The 18207-nt window shown below is 39.8% G+C and overlaps 1 protein-coding gene across 2 annotated transcripts in view; it reads left to right on the top strand.

Annotated features, from left to right (window-relative positions):
* Positions 1–897: 897 nt before the first annotated feature.
* LOC122811291 (deoxyguanosine kinase, mitochondrial-like) overlaps positions 898–18207 on the top strand; it is a 908708-nt gene continuing 891398 nt past the window's right edge. The window contains exon 1 of one of the 2 annotated variants that reach the window (XM_044083040.1): positions 898–1019. In XM_044083040.1, the coding sequence (XP_043938975.1) occupies positions 1013–1019 (7 nt within the window). In that variant the 5' untranslated portion in view covers positions 898–1012. Of the gene's footprint in view, positions 1020–2036; positions 2402–18207 lie in introns of those variants that run through there. The other variant, XM_044083038.1, reaches the window with a different exon arrangement.

Below are 18207 nucleotides of genomic sequence, written 5' to 3'. Positions count from 1 at the left end.
TTGTGCTGTCTATTCACACAGAAAGATATCCGGTGATAGTGTAGTGTACTGGCTCACCAGATGCACAGTAGCAAGCAGCGCCTAACACCCTCCCCCATTGTTGTACTAAAGTTGGAATTATTCAATATTCATCCAGTGTGAATGAATATTTATTGTTTCCGAACTGTACGATGCCACAATGTTTTTTCTTTGCTAAACATGAAATGACAGCATGTTTTAGAAACAGAGAAAGTATGCCTGTAATCATATTTAGATCTGTATATTTAGGGTGAATTGATTTATTTGCAGTTGTTTGAGGCCTTACTTATTTTGGGCCAAAATATTGCTTAGTCTGAAACGGTGAATGATATGTACTGAACAGACAGCAATGGTTTTGCATTGTTCAGAAATATATTTAGATGTTTATTTGGCCATGAGATACTGAAGCGCATGGAAAAATACACAAATACAATGAAAAAGGTGTAGTCTACTTAACAGACTACTTAACTGTCTTTCCCTGATTTTATCTCAAAATCCTGGTCCATCTTTCCCAGTTCCTCATAACACTGACGATTTGGGTAGAAAAGGTGGAGGGTTATGCTTAACAAGTAATGACATTAACTAAAGTTGTACGGTTTCACATTCTCTTGTTCTATCAACTACAGTTAATAGTAATAACATTTTTAAAAAAGTGTTCCCCATTTGTCCGTGATTTACTTCTGGATTTCACGGTGATTTTGGAAATGAAGATGTTGCTTTCTAAGCAGAGCAAAATAAGGCACAGATAGGGAGCAGTAATTTGTTTGTTTCTTTCGGCTTTTCCCAGTTAGGGGTCGCCACAGCGGAACTCCGGACCGCTAATGATTGGTATTGGATTTTTACGTACCAGGTTACCAGCCCTGACGCACAACCTTAAACGAAGGCATACCCCATTCACATATGCCTCCACACAGAAGATGCTCTAGCTGAGAATCGAACGGGACATCTTGCTATGAGGCGACAACGCTACCGCAGCACCGGATAGGGAGCAGTAATGCAAGGTAAAATATAATTGTGTTACTTTATAAGTCTCCATGACTGAGAGTTAAATGCAGCAAGTACCCACATCCTCAAGCCCTCGTTCCCTAAAGTTCCCCATTGAAAGGATATGAATGGTATGTCAATCATGCCTCATTTCATATGCAACTTTTCACGCCAATCACTAGAGCCGCGCCCACTCTTGCACAGAACTGAAGGTGAGCCAGCAGTACACTGCACTATCGCCAGATTTCCTAAGTGTAGTCATAATCTACACATTGTAGAAACAGTCACGAATCCCCTTTAATATTTAAAGTTGCAAGAAAATCAGTAGCAAAACTAAAATTAGGAGGGAGTTATGGTGTGCTGTCTATTTACTCAGAATTGTATACACTTTGTGTAGGTGTTAATGAATCGGCAGCAGTAATCTCTGCAAATGTTTAATCACCTTGCTGGATCCGTACACTAATGTGAAAATAGTTGCATGCTGTACGCGAACCCAACTTAATATTCTCAATATGTTTTATTCAATATTTTATTACCATTGTGTCTTTTTTGTAAAGGAATGACTAATTCGTAGTACAATAAATTGTGGACACTAAATACCAGTTGTGTCCAGTGTTTATAAAGCTGCAAAGGAAAGGACTGTAGACGATTATGGTATAAGAATAGTTATGCAAAGACCCAAGGGACACATTTTAAATACTGCTGATATAAATTTAAGAAATTGCTTGAAAAGCGGTTTTGCATCAACATTAATTTTCAGAAAAGTACGAAACCTGAAACTCAAACATTTGTCTTTATTGGGTGACGTCAATCCTCATTGATTTGCCCGAAAAACACAAATTTTATGAAGAAAAGATAAAAAATATGAGGTAAAAATCTGGACAGTTGAGAGGTATGATGAAAAGAGAGAGATAAATCTTTGAAATGTAAATGTTCTACAGTTAATATCGCACAGATTTTACAAAACTTGGTAGCCAGTAATACTTCCGTAATCGCGCGTGATAGTGATGGCTGTCATCACTAAGACTCGACGTTGCGGAAGTATGTTCGTAATCTGTGTACCTAGTTCTGAAGAATGGGAATGTAAAACACTGTTTTGCGTGTTAAATATGACGCACGTTGAGGAAACTCTAATGGATTAAAATGTGGACTTTTAAAAACAATATTGCCATAGCTACGCACTGCTGTTTCCTGCTGCAATCCCTGACCAGTCGCGGCATTAATATTATTGTACTGCCGTTAAAAACACAGCAGAACAGAGTTTTTTATAGAATGATTTCAGGCAAACCCGGACCACTTCAGAGAGAGCACCGTTCGAAGAAAAGGATGCATACCGCTTCCGATTGTGACGCAAATAGAAACCCGGTCGTTAAGCAGGTCTCAGTAGAAGGCAATATCGGTTAGTAGACGGTCCTTTGTGAGAAACATTTGTTTTAAAAGTGTTAACAGAGACCTTTATTCATTAAACTGTATGACAAGTAACTGGCTTGAAAACAGATATTGCTGACTACTGGGCAGTAATAATTTTGAATTTACAAATTTTAATATCTCATTGTCCTGATTTTTCACTAAAATTTTAGCTGTGCCCCTCGTAATATCGCCCAAACAGGTGGCTTTTAAAAGAGAATGTAGTGAGTTGCACTTAATGGCAACAATTTGGAGTTGAAAGGTATTTTACTTCTGAAAACGTTTATTCACATTATTTTAGTGTCTGGGGTCCCTCGAGATAATATTATTAATGTATTTAAAGTGCCCCTGATTGTTTGAAATTTGGCCCTTAGTGCTGAGAGTAGTGCATCGGAAATTATGTGAACGTGCATATCTCTCAATTGTCCAGATTTTCGCATGACATTTTTGGTATGTTCATCATAAAATCTGTGTTTTTCTGACAAATCACTGAGGACTGAAGTCACTAAATAATGACACATTTGAATTACAGCCGCCTGTCCTAAAGAAAATGCATGCTACCCATACCTCTCAATCTCTTAGAGTAAGAAATCCGGACAAAGCCATAAAAAGTGGTACAAATAGGGACAATTTTGAAATATTGCTCTTACAGACTTAGAAAGTCGATAGAATAACAGGTTTCGCATTAGCATAAATTTCCTTAAGGGTATAAAGTCTAAAACTCAAATGTCTGTCATAATTTTCTAACTTCAGTCTTTAATGATTTGCCGCTAATTTGCCAGAAAGCCACAATTTTATTGCCACCACAAATCCTGTTATTCTAGCAACTTTCTAAGTTTGTAAGAGGAATATTTTTAAATTGTTGTCCCCTCCCATTATTATAGGCTTAGATGTCTTGTGCTAAGAGGTTGAAAAGTATGTGTTTACTGATTGTACCTTACACTTGACATTTGATATGTACTCAGTTTCTACAGTGACATAAGCAGGTGGCTGGTCTATAGGTGTGAAGGTGACGGACTTTTAAAAGCTGCAGAATGCCTTCCTGTGGCACAAGTTGTGTCTAAGACTCTTCTGTGATCCATGCAGTTGTTCTATGCACGGGTTGTTTAATGTAATAATTTATTGCTGTATTACATGCCATGATCAACCTCGTCATAATTTCAACCTTTTTTTTCTAAGACTAAGGGGTAAAGCCTCACACACATACAGTTAAGGAATCATTTCTCAATATAAGAATGGCATTTGGTCTTGACAGATATGCAGAAGCAGCGGCTAAGGCAGGAAAAGTTGCAGTACCAAGAAAATATCAGTCTAAGACAGGTGATATAAAGAAAGGAATTTGAAGAGGAAGGAGTGTATAAATATTTGGGAATTGATGAACAAATGTGAAAAACAGTCAGTAAGGAATACGTCAGAAGACTAAACTAATAATTGAAAACAGTATCAAGATCTAGGAATAATGACCACGCTATAAAACTATTTGCTGTTCCTGTTTTAACTTACAGTTTTGGTGAGATTGAGTGGACCAAAAAGGTATTGGATGCTTTGGAAAGAAAAACAAGAAAAATGTTTCACACATCAAATGGTATATAAAAATCAATGTATACCAACATTATATATTCCACCCCTTGAAGGGTAGGTGTGGGCCTCCTCGAAACTGATTACACGTATAGCTCTGCAGTTTTGGAACTGCATGCATATGTGCTGACCTCATCAGATCCAAACATGGCGAAAGTTTTAAAACAATAGGAGAGAAAGTCTAAAATCATCCAAGGCCAACTTTGAGAGAAAAATCACTAATGACACAAAAGACAATCATAAAGCCTTCTTTAGCTATGTTAGAAACCTGGGTGGAAACTCCCAGATATGCTCAGAATTAGTCCAAAATGATAAAAAAATCACTGAACCCACAGATATTGCCGACATACTGGCAGACAGGTTCAGTTCAAATTTCTCCCCTCCCTCCCCCCCAAAAGGAGAAATATCTATCCCACCAGAGTCTAGCCTCCCAAACATCTCAGATGCCCAGGTGAGAGCTGCTCTCTCTAAAGCAAAAAACACAGCATCAATGGGACCGGACGGTGTCCTCGGCTGTGTGCTACACGAACTCAATGAGGAACTAAACCCACACATAAGGCTGCTGTTTAATCTTAGCCTTACTACAGGATACGTACCCAAAGAATGGCGTACGGCAACTGTGGTCCCACTCTACAAAGGCGGTGCTTCTACGGACCCTGGAAATTACCGCCCCATAAGCTTGACGAGCCTTGTCTGCAAAGCTATGGAGAGGATCATAATGGAACTCATAAATAAAGACATTGGTGACCTAGAGACACTGGATCCTACCCAATTTGGCTTTGTCAAGGGCAGATCCTGCCCCTTGAACTTGGTCGACTTTTTCGAAACAGTCACTAAGGCCATTGATGAGGGTAAGGCAGTTCACACAGCCTACCTTGACCTAGCAAAAGCATTCGACACAATACCCCACTCGGGCATCATAGAAAAGCTCACCAGCTTAGATGTAAACCCATATGTCACAAGATGGGTTGCAAACTGGCTCAAGGACAGAACACACAGGGTTAGAGTTGCTGGTGCCATGTCAGACTCTAAGCCGGTCACGAGCGGTGTCCCACAGGGCTCAGTCCTGGGCCCCTCTTGTTCGGCATGTATTTTTCTGTAGTTCAGGCATACATAGGGGATTGTGGCTGACAAAATTTGCAGATGACTGCAAACTGGGCACCATAATTGACACTCCATCAGACACAGACATCCTCCAGAAAGGTCTCATAGAAATGGATAACTGGTGCCAGAGCCATGGCCTTAAGCTAAATGCCAAAAATGTATAGTGATACCCTTTGGGAAAAACAAGGTAACCCCTAATTACCACATAGGTGGTAATCCATTAAACATGGAAGAAGTTATCAGGGACCTGGGGACCCAAGTTGACAGTAACCTCTCTTTTGACACTCACATTGCCAAAGTGGTTAGTAAGACCTTCTACATTGCCCACCTGATCATGAAGGGAGTCACATCCAGATCAGGAGAGGTCATTGTACCCCTGTACTCTTCACTTATCAGACCAATGATTGAGTACAACGCCCCATTCGGAATGTACCTTACCCGACACCTGCAGCAGTTGGAAAGACCCCAAAAGTTCCTCACCAAAAGGATAAAGGGGCTCAAACATATGTCATACGATGCCCGACTGAAGAAACTCCAGCTCTATTCAGTCGCATACCATCTGCTCAGAGGTGATCTGTGCCTGACATACAAGGCCATGTCCAACCCAGAATTAATGGACATGCTCCACCTCAAAAAATCCAAATCCACCAGAGCCACGAGAGCAAGAGACTTAAACCTCAACACGGATATAAATAGGACGTGCTGGAGGGACAGATTCATCACCCAGAGACTCCCTCCACTATGGAACAGAATCCCAGTCCATGTGAGGCAGAGCCCCTCACTGACTCTGTTCAAGAGAAATCTTGACGAGTGGATGGGAGATCGTAGGTTTACCCAGGGAATCATCTCTGTATCACTGCTGGACAGAGGCACAGCAAACTAATGGGTGTAGTATTCTCATCCTAAGGGGTGGTGAAAGCCACACACACACACTCTGGCTAGGCTTATAAATGCCCTAGGGCAGATAGCCTAGTATGAACCTATGAACCTAAGATGACCTCTGTGTTGTTTAGCAGAAACATTCAGGTGGCAAGCAGGAATGGAAATCAAACCCAAAGTAGACATAAATGAGAAAGCAACGGAATGTGCCAAAAAACAAAAGAAATAATGTAAGGAGAAGTATCTGATGAGAAAGAAAGATGTGGAAAAACTGTAAACACTACAGCAACTGTAAAGATCTCCCGAACAACCACACGTAGATCAGGATTTGACAAAGGAGAGGTGAGTTGAAACCAAAGGATGAAAGGCTAATAATGGCAGGGGAGTGGACTATATACATATTGGTTTACAATGTCCATTAAACATGTGAAAACAGACAAATGTAAATTCTGTAAAAAGAATTGGAAACAGTCACACACCTTGTTGCTGGGTGCAATACACTCATGGCAGAGGGCCTGTACATTGAAAGACAAAATAATGTGTCAAGATTGTTGCACTGGGGATTGTGCAAACACTACAATATAGAAGTAGCTGAGAAGGATTGGAAACATGAACTACAAAACGTTACAGAGAATAACGAAGTATACATCATATGAGATCACCCATTACCAACAATTCAGAAATAGATGTGACAAAAACAGATACAATAGTCCATGAAAAAAGAGAAAAGTAGCATTGATCATTGAAATTGCTACGCCTAGCGATTAGTGCCTCTTTGACAGAGAGAGACAAAGACATAAAATCTCATGATTTGCAGGCAGAAGCAAGAGCAATTAGTAGTAGGAGCAATTGGTCTGATAAATAATCTACAGTCTTATTTAGATATGCTAGCAGCACATGTAGCTTAGAATGAATTGCAGAAGGGGTCAATTTTAGGCACATTATGGGTACTGAAAAGAGCACTTTTGGCTAATAAAGATTGAAACAATATTAATTTTATGAAATATTGTTATACCCCAAATTAGGAGTGGGGTCCATTCCCGTCATGGTATTAGAAACCCAAAAGATTTGGAAAAATTAAAGCAGCAACCATGCATTAGTTGTGCATTGTGCCAATCAGGATAAATACTGATTAGAGCAAAATGCCATTTTTGAGTAAACTGCCAAATCAGTGTCAGTGAATGACCCCCCACCCACAAAAATAAATATATATATGTATGTGTGTGTGTGTGTGTGCATGTGTATATATATATATATATATATATATATATATATATATATATATATATATATAAAATTAAATAATCAGACTAATGAATAAATAGAGATGTAGACTGTGCAGGTCAGTTAAGAAGCAAATTGGCCCATTGCAGCCACCAACTTGATCTCCTAAGTCACAGCTTCAAGAATTTGTGCATTTCAACCATTGAAGACGTCTGGCAAAAATCTCAACACAGGGTGCCAAATGCAAAACAATAACTAACCAGTAGGTCCCAAGCCTTGGCTCCCAGCCTGCCTGCCATGGCACAGAGCATAAAAGGGTCCCATTCCCCTGCTAAGAACTCCAAGCCACTGAAGGTGGATGTAGCTTACCTGAGAGAAGGGGACCAAACTGACTGAGCTTGTATCCTCCTTCCCCTAAGAACCCCCTAGAGAGTTACCCTTCCAAGACTGCACTTCCATCCAGGGAACAGTCTGCAGCAACATATCTTGCTCTCACTAACATTGATGGGGAAAGTTAAAAACCTGAAAAAAAAACTGTGTGGGAGAGAGGAAATGCCTTCATGGCACCCAGTATGATTACTCAAGTGATCCAGCAAGCTCTTCGCTGGCTGAACTACCACTCCATGCTTTTATGAAGAATAGTGGTTGGGAGGGTTTTCTCATTATTCTGATCCTTTGCTTCCACTGTGCACATCTACTTCTCCTGTGCACTTGTTTCTTAAGCCCTAAGCTATCAGTTAATGACACCCACACCTTATCTGTCCTGCCTGCATTCATCTGCTTTAGCCAGTTCCTCCTGAACTCTTCCCCCCAGCATGTTAATTCCCACTAGATACATTTACTGTGATGATGATGATAACTCAAACTGCATCTGTATGGAGTTAAACATGCTGATAATGCCCCCAAACAACACACGCACACGCACACTTTGTGGGTTGGAATGTAGATGGCATAGCCATGCATTTATTACATGTTTTGGTATTTGGAATTGGAATAAATCCCAGTTAGAGCAAAATGCCATTATTCACTCGGTGGCATTTATTGCCAAAGAATAATCCATGAGAATAGGGAATCACAAGATGTGTGCAAATGGCATGCCTTGAAGGGAAGCCGTAGAGGCCAGTGCAACAACTGCCTGTTCTTATAAAGTGAGTAGCAACCCCAAACATTCATGCTGTTCAACAATTCAATTCATCTGGTAGAAATGACAACACAAGGCACTAAAGAGGCCTACAAAGACACAACCATTGGTCCTAGGCCTTGCTTCCCCAAGCCTGATTGCAGAATTACAAAGGTTGCAAGGATCCATCCTTCTGACCAGACCCAGGGTTGGCCACTCTTCACCAGAGAAAAGCAGACTAAGCTGTTTGAGCCTATGTACCATTCTCTCAAGTCTCCCTGCAGGTTTAGCCTTCCAAGACTGCCCTGCCCAGACACATGGCAGTGACAACTCCCATGTGTCTGGGCAGGGGCAGCCTCACAATAACCTTGCTGGGAAGGTGAAAACCTTAAAAAAAAATCCTTGGAAAAACAAGAAATTCTTTCAAGACCCCTAGAGAGAGAACCCATGTGGGTCAGCAAGACCCTAACTACCTGTACTGTTACTTTCTTTCTTTAAGATAGGTGGGTAGGAGCTTATTCTCATCATTCTGCTTGCTGTACTTCTATTCTGATTCACCTCTCCTATGTCCATATCTCTTAAGCCCCAATTCTGCTTCCAGCTACCGTTTCCATATGCTCCCCCCATTTGTCCTGTCCTCACTTAACTGACATAGTCAGTTCCTCTTGACTCCCACCCACATGTTAATTTCCTCTAGGCAAAACTGTTAGGCCAGTGATAAATTGGCCCACTTCCATTTTTAGCGCAAGTGCTGTTCTTCATACGTTGACTGAGCTAAAGATTTTATTAAGATTTGTTTTCTGATGAGTAAGCTACATATGACTATAGTGTTTGACAGTATTTATTACTGTAGGAAATATGCAGTGTAAAACTGTTTCCCAGCAAATTATGGTTCGTCTGTTTATTGGTTTACAACCACTCCAGTACACATCTTTTGAAGTATAATTTATTGATTACTTCTGTAAGGTAAATACACACACACACACACACACACACACACACACACACACACACACACACACATATATATGGATTCATTTCAAATATCGAAGGTTTACAACTTCGAATTTCATATTATCGGGACCATATGATCGAAGTTTCAAAACTTTGAAATTCTGAAATAAACACAAAACAAAACCATGTTCCTCGACATTTTTGCCCTCCAGTAAGCCCCCCACACCCCCTGCTATTTAAATATACTAACTCCGAGATTGCACTGCAGTGAGGAAAAGGAACATTTCCTTTTGCACACTGTATGGAAATCTCCGTTCAGAACATTCGAAGTATTAAAATTTCGATCATATGGTCTCGACCATATGACATTTGAATTATTAAACCTTCGATGTTCTGAAGGGAACCTATATATATATATATGTATGTATGTGTGTATATATATATATATATATATATATATATATATATATATATAATGTGTGTGTGTGTGTAAAAGTGTATTTATTTAGTATATTATGTGCTTGTGGATGGAAAGCCTATTTCAAGCTAGGCATAGTCTGTGAGATCCTTTAGCTCAAGTGGAATCGGTTGGATAATTGTGTGAAACAGGCAGTGCGATATAACAAAGCTGTCAATTCATCGGTGTATTTTTTATTGCAACAAGGTAGGGCATAATAAAGAGGTGTGCTGTATTCAGGAAAAATTAACTAGATTTGCATTGCTAGTCTTTTATAAAGTACAGAAATAGGTGGTACTTGGTTCAGAATTTAGTGGTTTTAAAGAATGGGCTTGTAGAACTTTAGCATTTTTGGTATGCATTCTTTGTATAGCCACTATTTTCACCATACCCCTTATTCACATTTGAAGTGATGTTTTAACTGTTGCAGTGTAATAAGTTGGAGGTTTTGAACATGGAAGGATACACATCCTTCCATTGAAACACATTATTTTTTTTTTACTGAATACTTGTTCAGTAAGTTATGAAATGACATATTTAAGATGTAAATGACACAATAGTGCAAAATTAAAAAAAAAAACCCTGCTTTACAGGGCAAAAAACTGAACATTCTAAAAATATATATACAAAGGGCATCAGTCTACTGGAGATAAATTTGCAGTATTAAATGCGCACACATGTAAAAATTGCAGTATTAAATGCTCACATATCTAAAAGTAAGCATGGCATTGCCGATGACATGAATATGAACAATGTGTGGAATCAAAGTTTGATAAAATACTTAATATAATTAGCATCCCTAGGTAGGCTCCATTAGGAGAAGAAAATCTCTCTGAGTAGAGTAAAATTACATCAACATCAGCAGTGAAAGAATTAAAAAAAAATTCCTTTTTATGTATATTTTTTAAATTTTACCAAAAAGTTTAAATGCTTTATGGATTTTGTTTAAAATAGTGGCTCTTTTAGGGTATACATTATGGGTTGCTGTCCATTCAGTCAGTGGCATTAGTTAACAAAGTGCAATTTCTTCATCACACAGAGATTGCTAGATACCTAGAATGACATGTTTTCAAATAACTATTTAAACAGTGACATTTTCTTTCATTTGCCTTGCATATGTCTTAATTTTGTTGATATGAAGGCAGTACTAGAAAGTAAGGCTGTCGTAGCATGTTGTTACAGATGGAACAGCTGCAGGGTGATTTGAGAGGAATCATTGTGACCTAATATGAATCTGTGTATTAGATGATGATAGAGATTTCCAAATACTTGTCCATTGCTACCCGAAATATTGTCACTATTCTGCCAGAAAAAGGCACTCAGTTTGCTGTTTCTGATATAAATTGTAACAGAAACTTATTTAGATGAAAAGACATTTCACTTTATTAAATTCTGAAAGCTTAGAGTCATTAAATGAGATGTAGCTGAATTCTGTCTAGAACAGTCACAGTGATACCTAGAACTTATAGCCTGTTGGAATTTTCAACATAAGTCAAACAGTTACAGTGAATATTGTCAGTAAGAGCCACAATTCCTTCCCCCAAACAAAACAAACACCAAGCCATGCTGCAGATGCGACCAGTTATTATGATACAATTCATTAGCTTTGAACAACCTTACATTTAAACTCACTACATTCGAGTGACACCTCCAGGTGCATCTGCAGTTAACTCCTACTGACGCCTCTAGGTGTCAAATATTGCTTGTTCATGTTTACATCAATAATTCCAAAACAATGCTATGTATAAGATTTTAAAAGATTTCAAATTAATGCTTAAACAATGGCAAACAACTGCATTAATATTTAATATCTGTCTAGTACAGGTAAATAGATATTAACTGTTATTTTTATGATATTAATTTATATAGATATAATTTTCAAATTTTTCTAAATATCTCACCAACCACCAAGTAGCGCAGACAGAACTCCTTAGCCTCATATTAAAGCTCTTATCTCTATGAATAAAATGCTGCTGCAAGTGTATGTGTAACTTGAGTGGATGCTGAGGTATTTTAAGTTGTTTACAAAATATTGCAAATGTAATTGTTACTGTGTTTATTGTGACTTATAACATTCTGTTTACAACCTAGAACCCAAAGAGACTACCACTATAAAAATGGTTTGTGCTGAAGAGTTTGCCATTTATACTTTTTTTTATAACCCCTGTGCTTCCGGAGATATTAACATTTGTGTAAAATGTGAAGACATAATTTGATTATATCAAAAGGCTTATGCCCTGCCCATTGGAAGTTACAGTGCAAACTTCTTGAGCTCCATTGGAGTGAATGAGCTAACTAAACAACATGACTTGTCAGCATCAGCCAAAACCATATCTTATGAGAAAACATTTAATCATTTACTCATCAGCTGCTTAGTTGCCAGTTAGTGCACTCACCACCTGTTCCTGCCCAGACTTTGCTGACTGGGGATGTTAGCGTGGCGTGCCCATTGCCTCCCATCTTCCCTTTTATCTTAAATCCTTGCAAATCCAACTGTCCTGAACATTTGAAAGAGAAGGAGGATATGGGAGGGGGGATCTTCACAGGCTGTAATGGCTTATGCCCCCACTGGCATGGCCAGGTGTTTCCTCCCCTGAAATACTTCTAACTAAAGGGATGAGAGGGAGGGAGAGGAGCTGTTGACAGTAGACTTGTTTGCTGAGAATGCAGTCAAGTGCTTCACTGACCACTTTGCTACTCCTGTAACCTGCGAATTTCAGTAAGAGACACGATGCCCCTCCAAAAAAAAAAAAAAAAAAAAAAAAAAGGAAACACCAAGCCATGTTGCATATGTGACTGTTTATTGATATGCCAACAAGATAATTCATTAGCTTTGAACAACCTATAATCAGCAAAGAAACATGACTTGTCAGCATTAACCAAAACCATATCATATGAGAAAAAAATTAGTCATTTATTAATTATTGACGTTTCAGTTGCTGGTTATCCCACCCGCCGCCTGTTCCTGCCCAAACTTTGCTGACTGGAAGGCGAACCCATTGCCTCCTCTGTGCTAACTGCCTCCTGTCTTTCCCTTTATCTTAAAGAAGATCTTTGCAGGCTGCTATGGCCTATGCCCACCAGCGTGGTCTCACGCTGTTCTCTATCTTTTGATGCTCACATTCATTCAGCATCTCTGTCCTTGCTTGAATACCAATGCCACAGCCTTCCCTTAAGAAAAGAGACAGTTCCAAATTAAACAGATCACAAACCAACTCTTTTAGGTGAATATCACTGGACAAATAAAAATGTGTGTCCAGGAAATTAAAATCAGCATGTTCAGTTATAGTAAATGATGAACATTTTTGAAGCCTTGACAATCTTGGGTTCACAAACCTGCGTGAAATCTGAAATGGCAGCAGGCTTGCATGCCCTTGTCCAGTGAAATCTAGGAATAATGGCAGACCAAACTACTCTCTTGTCTGGGAATTTGTTCTGTAAGATGGTCAAGTCTGCTGTTATTTTGATGACCAATAATTTCTTGGGTGTAACCCTTTAGTCATTACCCCCAGGTGTATGATAAGACTATCCGGTGAGGAGCCTGTCGGCTAAACTTTGCAAAAGAGGTACAAGCTGCAACCAGGAAAGTCCTGGGTTGCCTTTCCATTCCATGGAGCAATCAGAAAAGGTAAAACCAAGATTTGGACCTTTAGTCCTTGCTAAGGATCTGGTGGCTGCTTTGCAGATGGAGTGTCCAGTTATCCAATTTAATGGAGCATCTGGAAGGACAGAGAGGAAATTATCTTAAATAACTCAAGAAAACCATAGACTTCCACCTGCCTGCCCATTTCAAAACCTCCACTGAGTAACCCTCCCTGGCTAGGTCACTTGCTCTGCCATTAGGTAAAGAATGTGAAGGTAAGCCAAGAGCAGGAACGCCTTGACTGCTTAAAACTCTCCTAACAATTCTGTTGGTTTCCTGCAAGGATGCTAACTGCTTATTCCTGAATTGAAAAATGGATTGAGAAAAATCATCATCCTTAGTTGTTCTTATTAACGCCAAAACCAAATGGATGGGGCAAAGCCACAAATGGACTGACTCTGTCCAAGAAAATTATCTGCCCTCTACCCCTTTGATCAGTCTTAGACTTGGAAAGCTGTAGAATAACATTCATGTGCATGATCTTTATGTGGCCCAAAAACAAGTTGTGGGCCATTTCATTGAACCTGAGAGCACCTGCTTACATCCATGTAAGTAAGGAAGCCCAAAAGCACAGTGAATGAAAATCATTGACCAAGACTTTTAAACCTTTGATTAAAATAGGAAGCAAATGTGTGTCCCTAGCGGTTTTCTAGCTTCTTTTAAACCACCATGTGGGTATGCCCATCCCTTAAGATCAGTTCAATAGACAGTTGTTTTGTAACCAGGTCTAGATTTAAACAGCGAGCCAACAATTGTAATACAGTTGTTTGAAGCTTTAGGGATGAGGGAGAACCCCGTGCTACACATCTGTGCACTAAAACAATTTCTTTCAGCTTTGTCTAGTGCTCTGTAAAGTTTTATAATGTTCTGGACAGCTGAGGAATAAGATGTCTTTGTGTTATTCGCCTAGTCATTAGTCGTAATGAAGGTCATCGGTCTTCTCTGGTAGCTGTCTTTGTGCCTCCGCAGCCAAGGCATGGGACCTGTGGAACTGCTTGCTTGAAAAGCTCTCAGCTATAGAGTTCTCTTTGCCAGGGAGATGTTTACAACTGAAAGATATATTGATACTTAAACAGAGTTAAATGAGCTGTCTAACAACTGTCTGAATTCTGTGTGGTTGAGTTGTTTCCTTATTCATGATATGTGCCACTGCATTATTGTCAGATTTGAGCATGATCTTTTTGTTCTTGAGCTCATTCCTCCAAATGTAAATCGCCACCCAGATGGGAAATATCTCTAAAAAGGTAATGTCCTTTATTACTACAAGAGGCTACGAAGACAGCCACGGGCCACACAGCTTCCTGCAAGGAAGCTCCAGATCCCCCTTCCAGCTGCTGCATCAGTGAGTAGATTCAGTGCATCTGCAGAGAGCCATTCATCCTGCCAGAGGACTACCTCATTGAACTGCCTCAAAAAAAAAAAAAACCTCAACAGCCTTAAATCATATTTCAACCTCCTAGAAGGGTGAACCCAGTTATGCTTCCTTTTTGTCCCTTTCAGTAAGTCTGCTAGACCCTTTGTAAAGGACCTGCTTGGCTCTACCACCCTCCAAGCAAAACTGAGCGTACCAAGTAGGGACATGACTTGGCTCACTTAGAACTTTCTACTGGCTAAAATAGCTTCAATCTTATCCGATAACTTCCTGATTTTCTTCTCTGGCAATGTCAGTGCTTTAGAAGGGATGTCAATTTCTGTACCTAGAAGGGTGATGCATCTTACAGGACCTGATAGCTTGTATTCTGCTAGTGGGATCCCTAGTTCCAGGCATAGAAAACCTCATCTGAAAACCTTGCCTTAGTTTTGCAGCTGCTTTCTTATCAAGGTAATTCTGTAGCTTCTTAACTGATAGGTACAGGTTAATGGGGGAATGTGTTGCCCTTGATGGAATGACTGTGTCTAAAAGCTCAGAATCCCCGAAAGGAACCACTTCCCTTTGCATACCTCTGGTGGTTGTCCTTCCCATCAAGGCTCAATTTAGTGGCAGCTTAGTGTGGCTTATTTTCTGCCAACAGTTAAAAGCCCCATGGGGCTTATAACAATGGGAACATTAATGAGCAAGTCTGTAGTTTGACCAGAAACAATGGCTCTAGGACTAAGACACCCTGCCTCTCCAGAGTGGTGCTAAGCCATATATCTGTGCATCTCTGGTCCCACTTAAGTTCCTTCCTTTAAGATTTATGCTTCAAGTTTCCTAAACTTTTGATCATAAACCAGCCAGGTGTGCCTCTCTGATAACAGACCTGGAAAGGTGTTGAATGGGTGGGTTGATCAGTTATGTCTGGTACTGACAGACATCTTCAACTCATCCCTTGCTCTGGAGAAAGTTCTCTCGTGCTTCAAGGAAACAAGTATTGTCCCACTTCCAAAGAGACCCAACCCTACCCACCTGCATGCCTTCAGACTGGTTGCCTTAACCTCAAACATCATGAAGTGCTTTGAGAGGATTGTGAAGAAACATCTTTCTGCGGGTTTGCCTAAGTCCTTTGATCTGATCCAGTTTGCATAACAGGCAAATTGATCGACTGAGGGTGAGATATCAGTCACACTACACCTGGCACTAAAACACCTAGAAGGGAGGAACAACTGTAAGGCTGCTCTATATCGACTTCAGTTCTGCATTCAGCACTGTGATGTGATGCCGATGCAACTGGTGGATAAACTTGTGAAACTTGGGATAAACAAGCACCTGGGTAACTAAACTCTTGACTTTCTGATTGGTAGACCCCAATTGGACATGTGTGGGAAACAACTCTCAATGCATAGTCCTGAATATTGGTGTTCCCCAAGATTGTGTGCTCAGGCCCTTGCTCTTCAGCATTCTCAGCTATGACTGTACTGCAGAACTTAACTCTAACCATGTTATAAAATTTGCTGATGATGCCATGGTCGTGGGTCTCATTAGTAGTGGGGATGAACATGACTACAGGGATGAGGTGAACACTTTGATTGCCTGGTGTGACAGGAACAAGTTGAACCTGAATGTTGATAAGACCAAAGAAATGATTATGGACTTCAGGAGAAAGGCAACAGTTCACCAACCACCCACTGTTAAAGGGGAGGTAATAGAGAAGGTCAAAACAACCAATTTCCTGGCCCTTCACATCTCAGACAACCTCTCCTGGACTGTTAATACCAACAATATAATCAAGAAGGCTCAACAGAGGCTTCAACCCCTGAGAAAGCTCAAAAAGGTCGGGCTCCCACTGTCTGCGTTTGCCACTTTTTACAGGGGAGCTCTCGAGAGCATCCTCACTAGCAACTTTATATTATGGCTCTGCAACTGCACAACTGCTGAGAAGAAGAATCTACAGAGGGTGGTGAGGGTGGCTGGGAAAATCTTGGCCACAAACCTCCATTCTATTCAGGAGCTTTTCTTTACAACAGCAAGAAAGAGAACATACAAAATAGTAGCTGAGTCGACCCATCTGGCCCACAACTTGCGTCCGGAAGAGGGTACAGTAGCTTCCGTTGTAGGACTTCCAGATTCAGGAATATTTTGTATCCTACAGCTGAGAGACATAATAACTTGGACACCAACGATAATACTTGATACATTGAAGCCTCTTTTTTTTTTTTCATTTAATTCTGCTGCTCTAAGCAATTACCGCCAGTATTACTATTATGCAATATGATGGCTATACTGAGTCATGTCTAAGGCTAACAAGTATAATACACGGTAACTAAACGGCTGCTATTCACTAGTCTGTCTTTATTCTCTATCTTAACGGTGAAAGGGTTTGGTGGTGGGCATTTATTTATTATTTATCCATTGGATAATGGGTATTGAGTGTGTTTATGTAATGTGAATTACCTCTTGCATGTCATACATATTGTTATTTTCTTTCTTATGTTATTCAATGATACCGCTGTATCTGTGTTATTTACACTGCATTTCTCTTGTGACCTGATGTTTGTAATTTTGTTTAGGCTGCACTTGTGTAGTCCTAAATGACAATAAAGTTTCTTTGAATCTTTGAATATGATCAGCCTCCCTTATCTTCAGCAAATAAGAAATGATAAGCGGAATTAACAACTGCTCCTTCTCTAACAGTACCTCTGTATATAATAGGAAGCCCACCAACCCGTTATCCCAAGCTTTGTTTCCTTGGGGGTTACTGACCTTCCCCAGCATTGCTAAGTCTTTCGGTCCAGTCTTCTCAGCTTCCAACTGATACTGAGTGCCAGTGATATCCGTTAATTGAAAAATATCTATGTACTCCCCTTTTAGTATCCTGTCTTTGATGGGATTAGGTGTATGTGCAGTTATTAGGTTGCTCCTAACCAGGATACCACCTGCAGTTGTAATTGTGTTTGCAGTCTGTCAACCAGTGTGAAAGGATGTGAGGGGAGCCTGACATCCTTGCTGCTGTGACCTGACTGCTCACCCATAGCTTGAGCAAAAGAGTTCAAGGGCTCTTCTCATAAGTTTAGTGCATTAATATTGTAGCTAATCAAGCCAGGTGCACATGCCATATTATTAGCTGTAGCTATGCTCCCAAAACCTTTCTCCAGAGCAAGGTTCAATAATCTGCCTTTGCTGTTTTCTTGCATGGACTCTGTAAAGTCATTTAAATATTCATCTTGAGTCTGTTTCAGTATTATCACATAATGAAACACAAATTAAAAAAACTTTTTAAGCAAAAGAAACAAAATCCAAACTGCTCAGGAAGCGACCAGCTTTATTTACCAGTCTGGTACCTCGGTCATTCACCTTCACAGGATGTAACTTCACAAGTAAGCTTACAGCTTTTCTACAGGTATGAACCCAATTAATCATGTTTAACAAGCAATTCAACAGTAAATCATTTAAACAATAAACACTAATAAATATATATTTAT

The sequence above is a fragment of the Protopterus annectens genome, chromosome 9.part0 (assembly GCF_019279795.1).
Source record: "Protopterus annectens isolate FY-2018-M chromosome 9.part0, PAN1.0, whole genome shotgun sequence".
NCBI classification, from domain to species: Eukaryota; Metazoa; Chordata; order Ceratodontiformes; family Protopteridae; genus Protopterus; species Protopterus annectens.
Note: the sequence above shows the minus strand (reverse complement) of the source record. Positions and strands in the feature narration are given on the sequence as shown.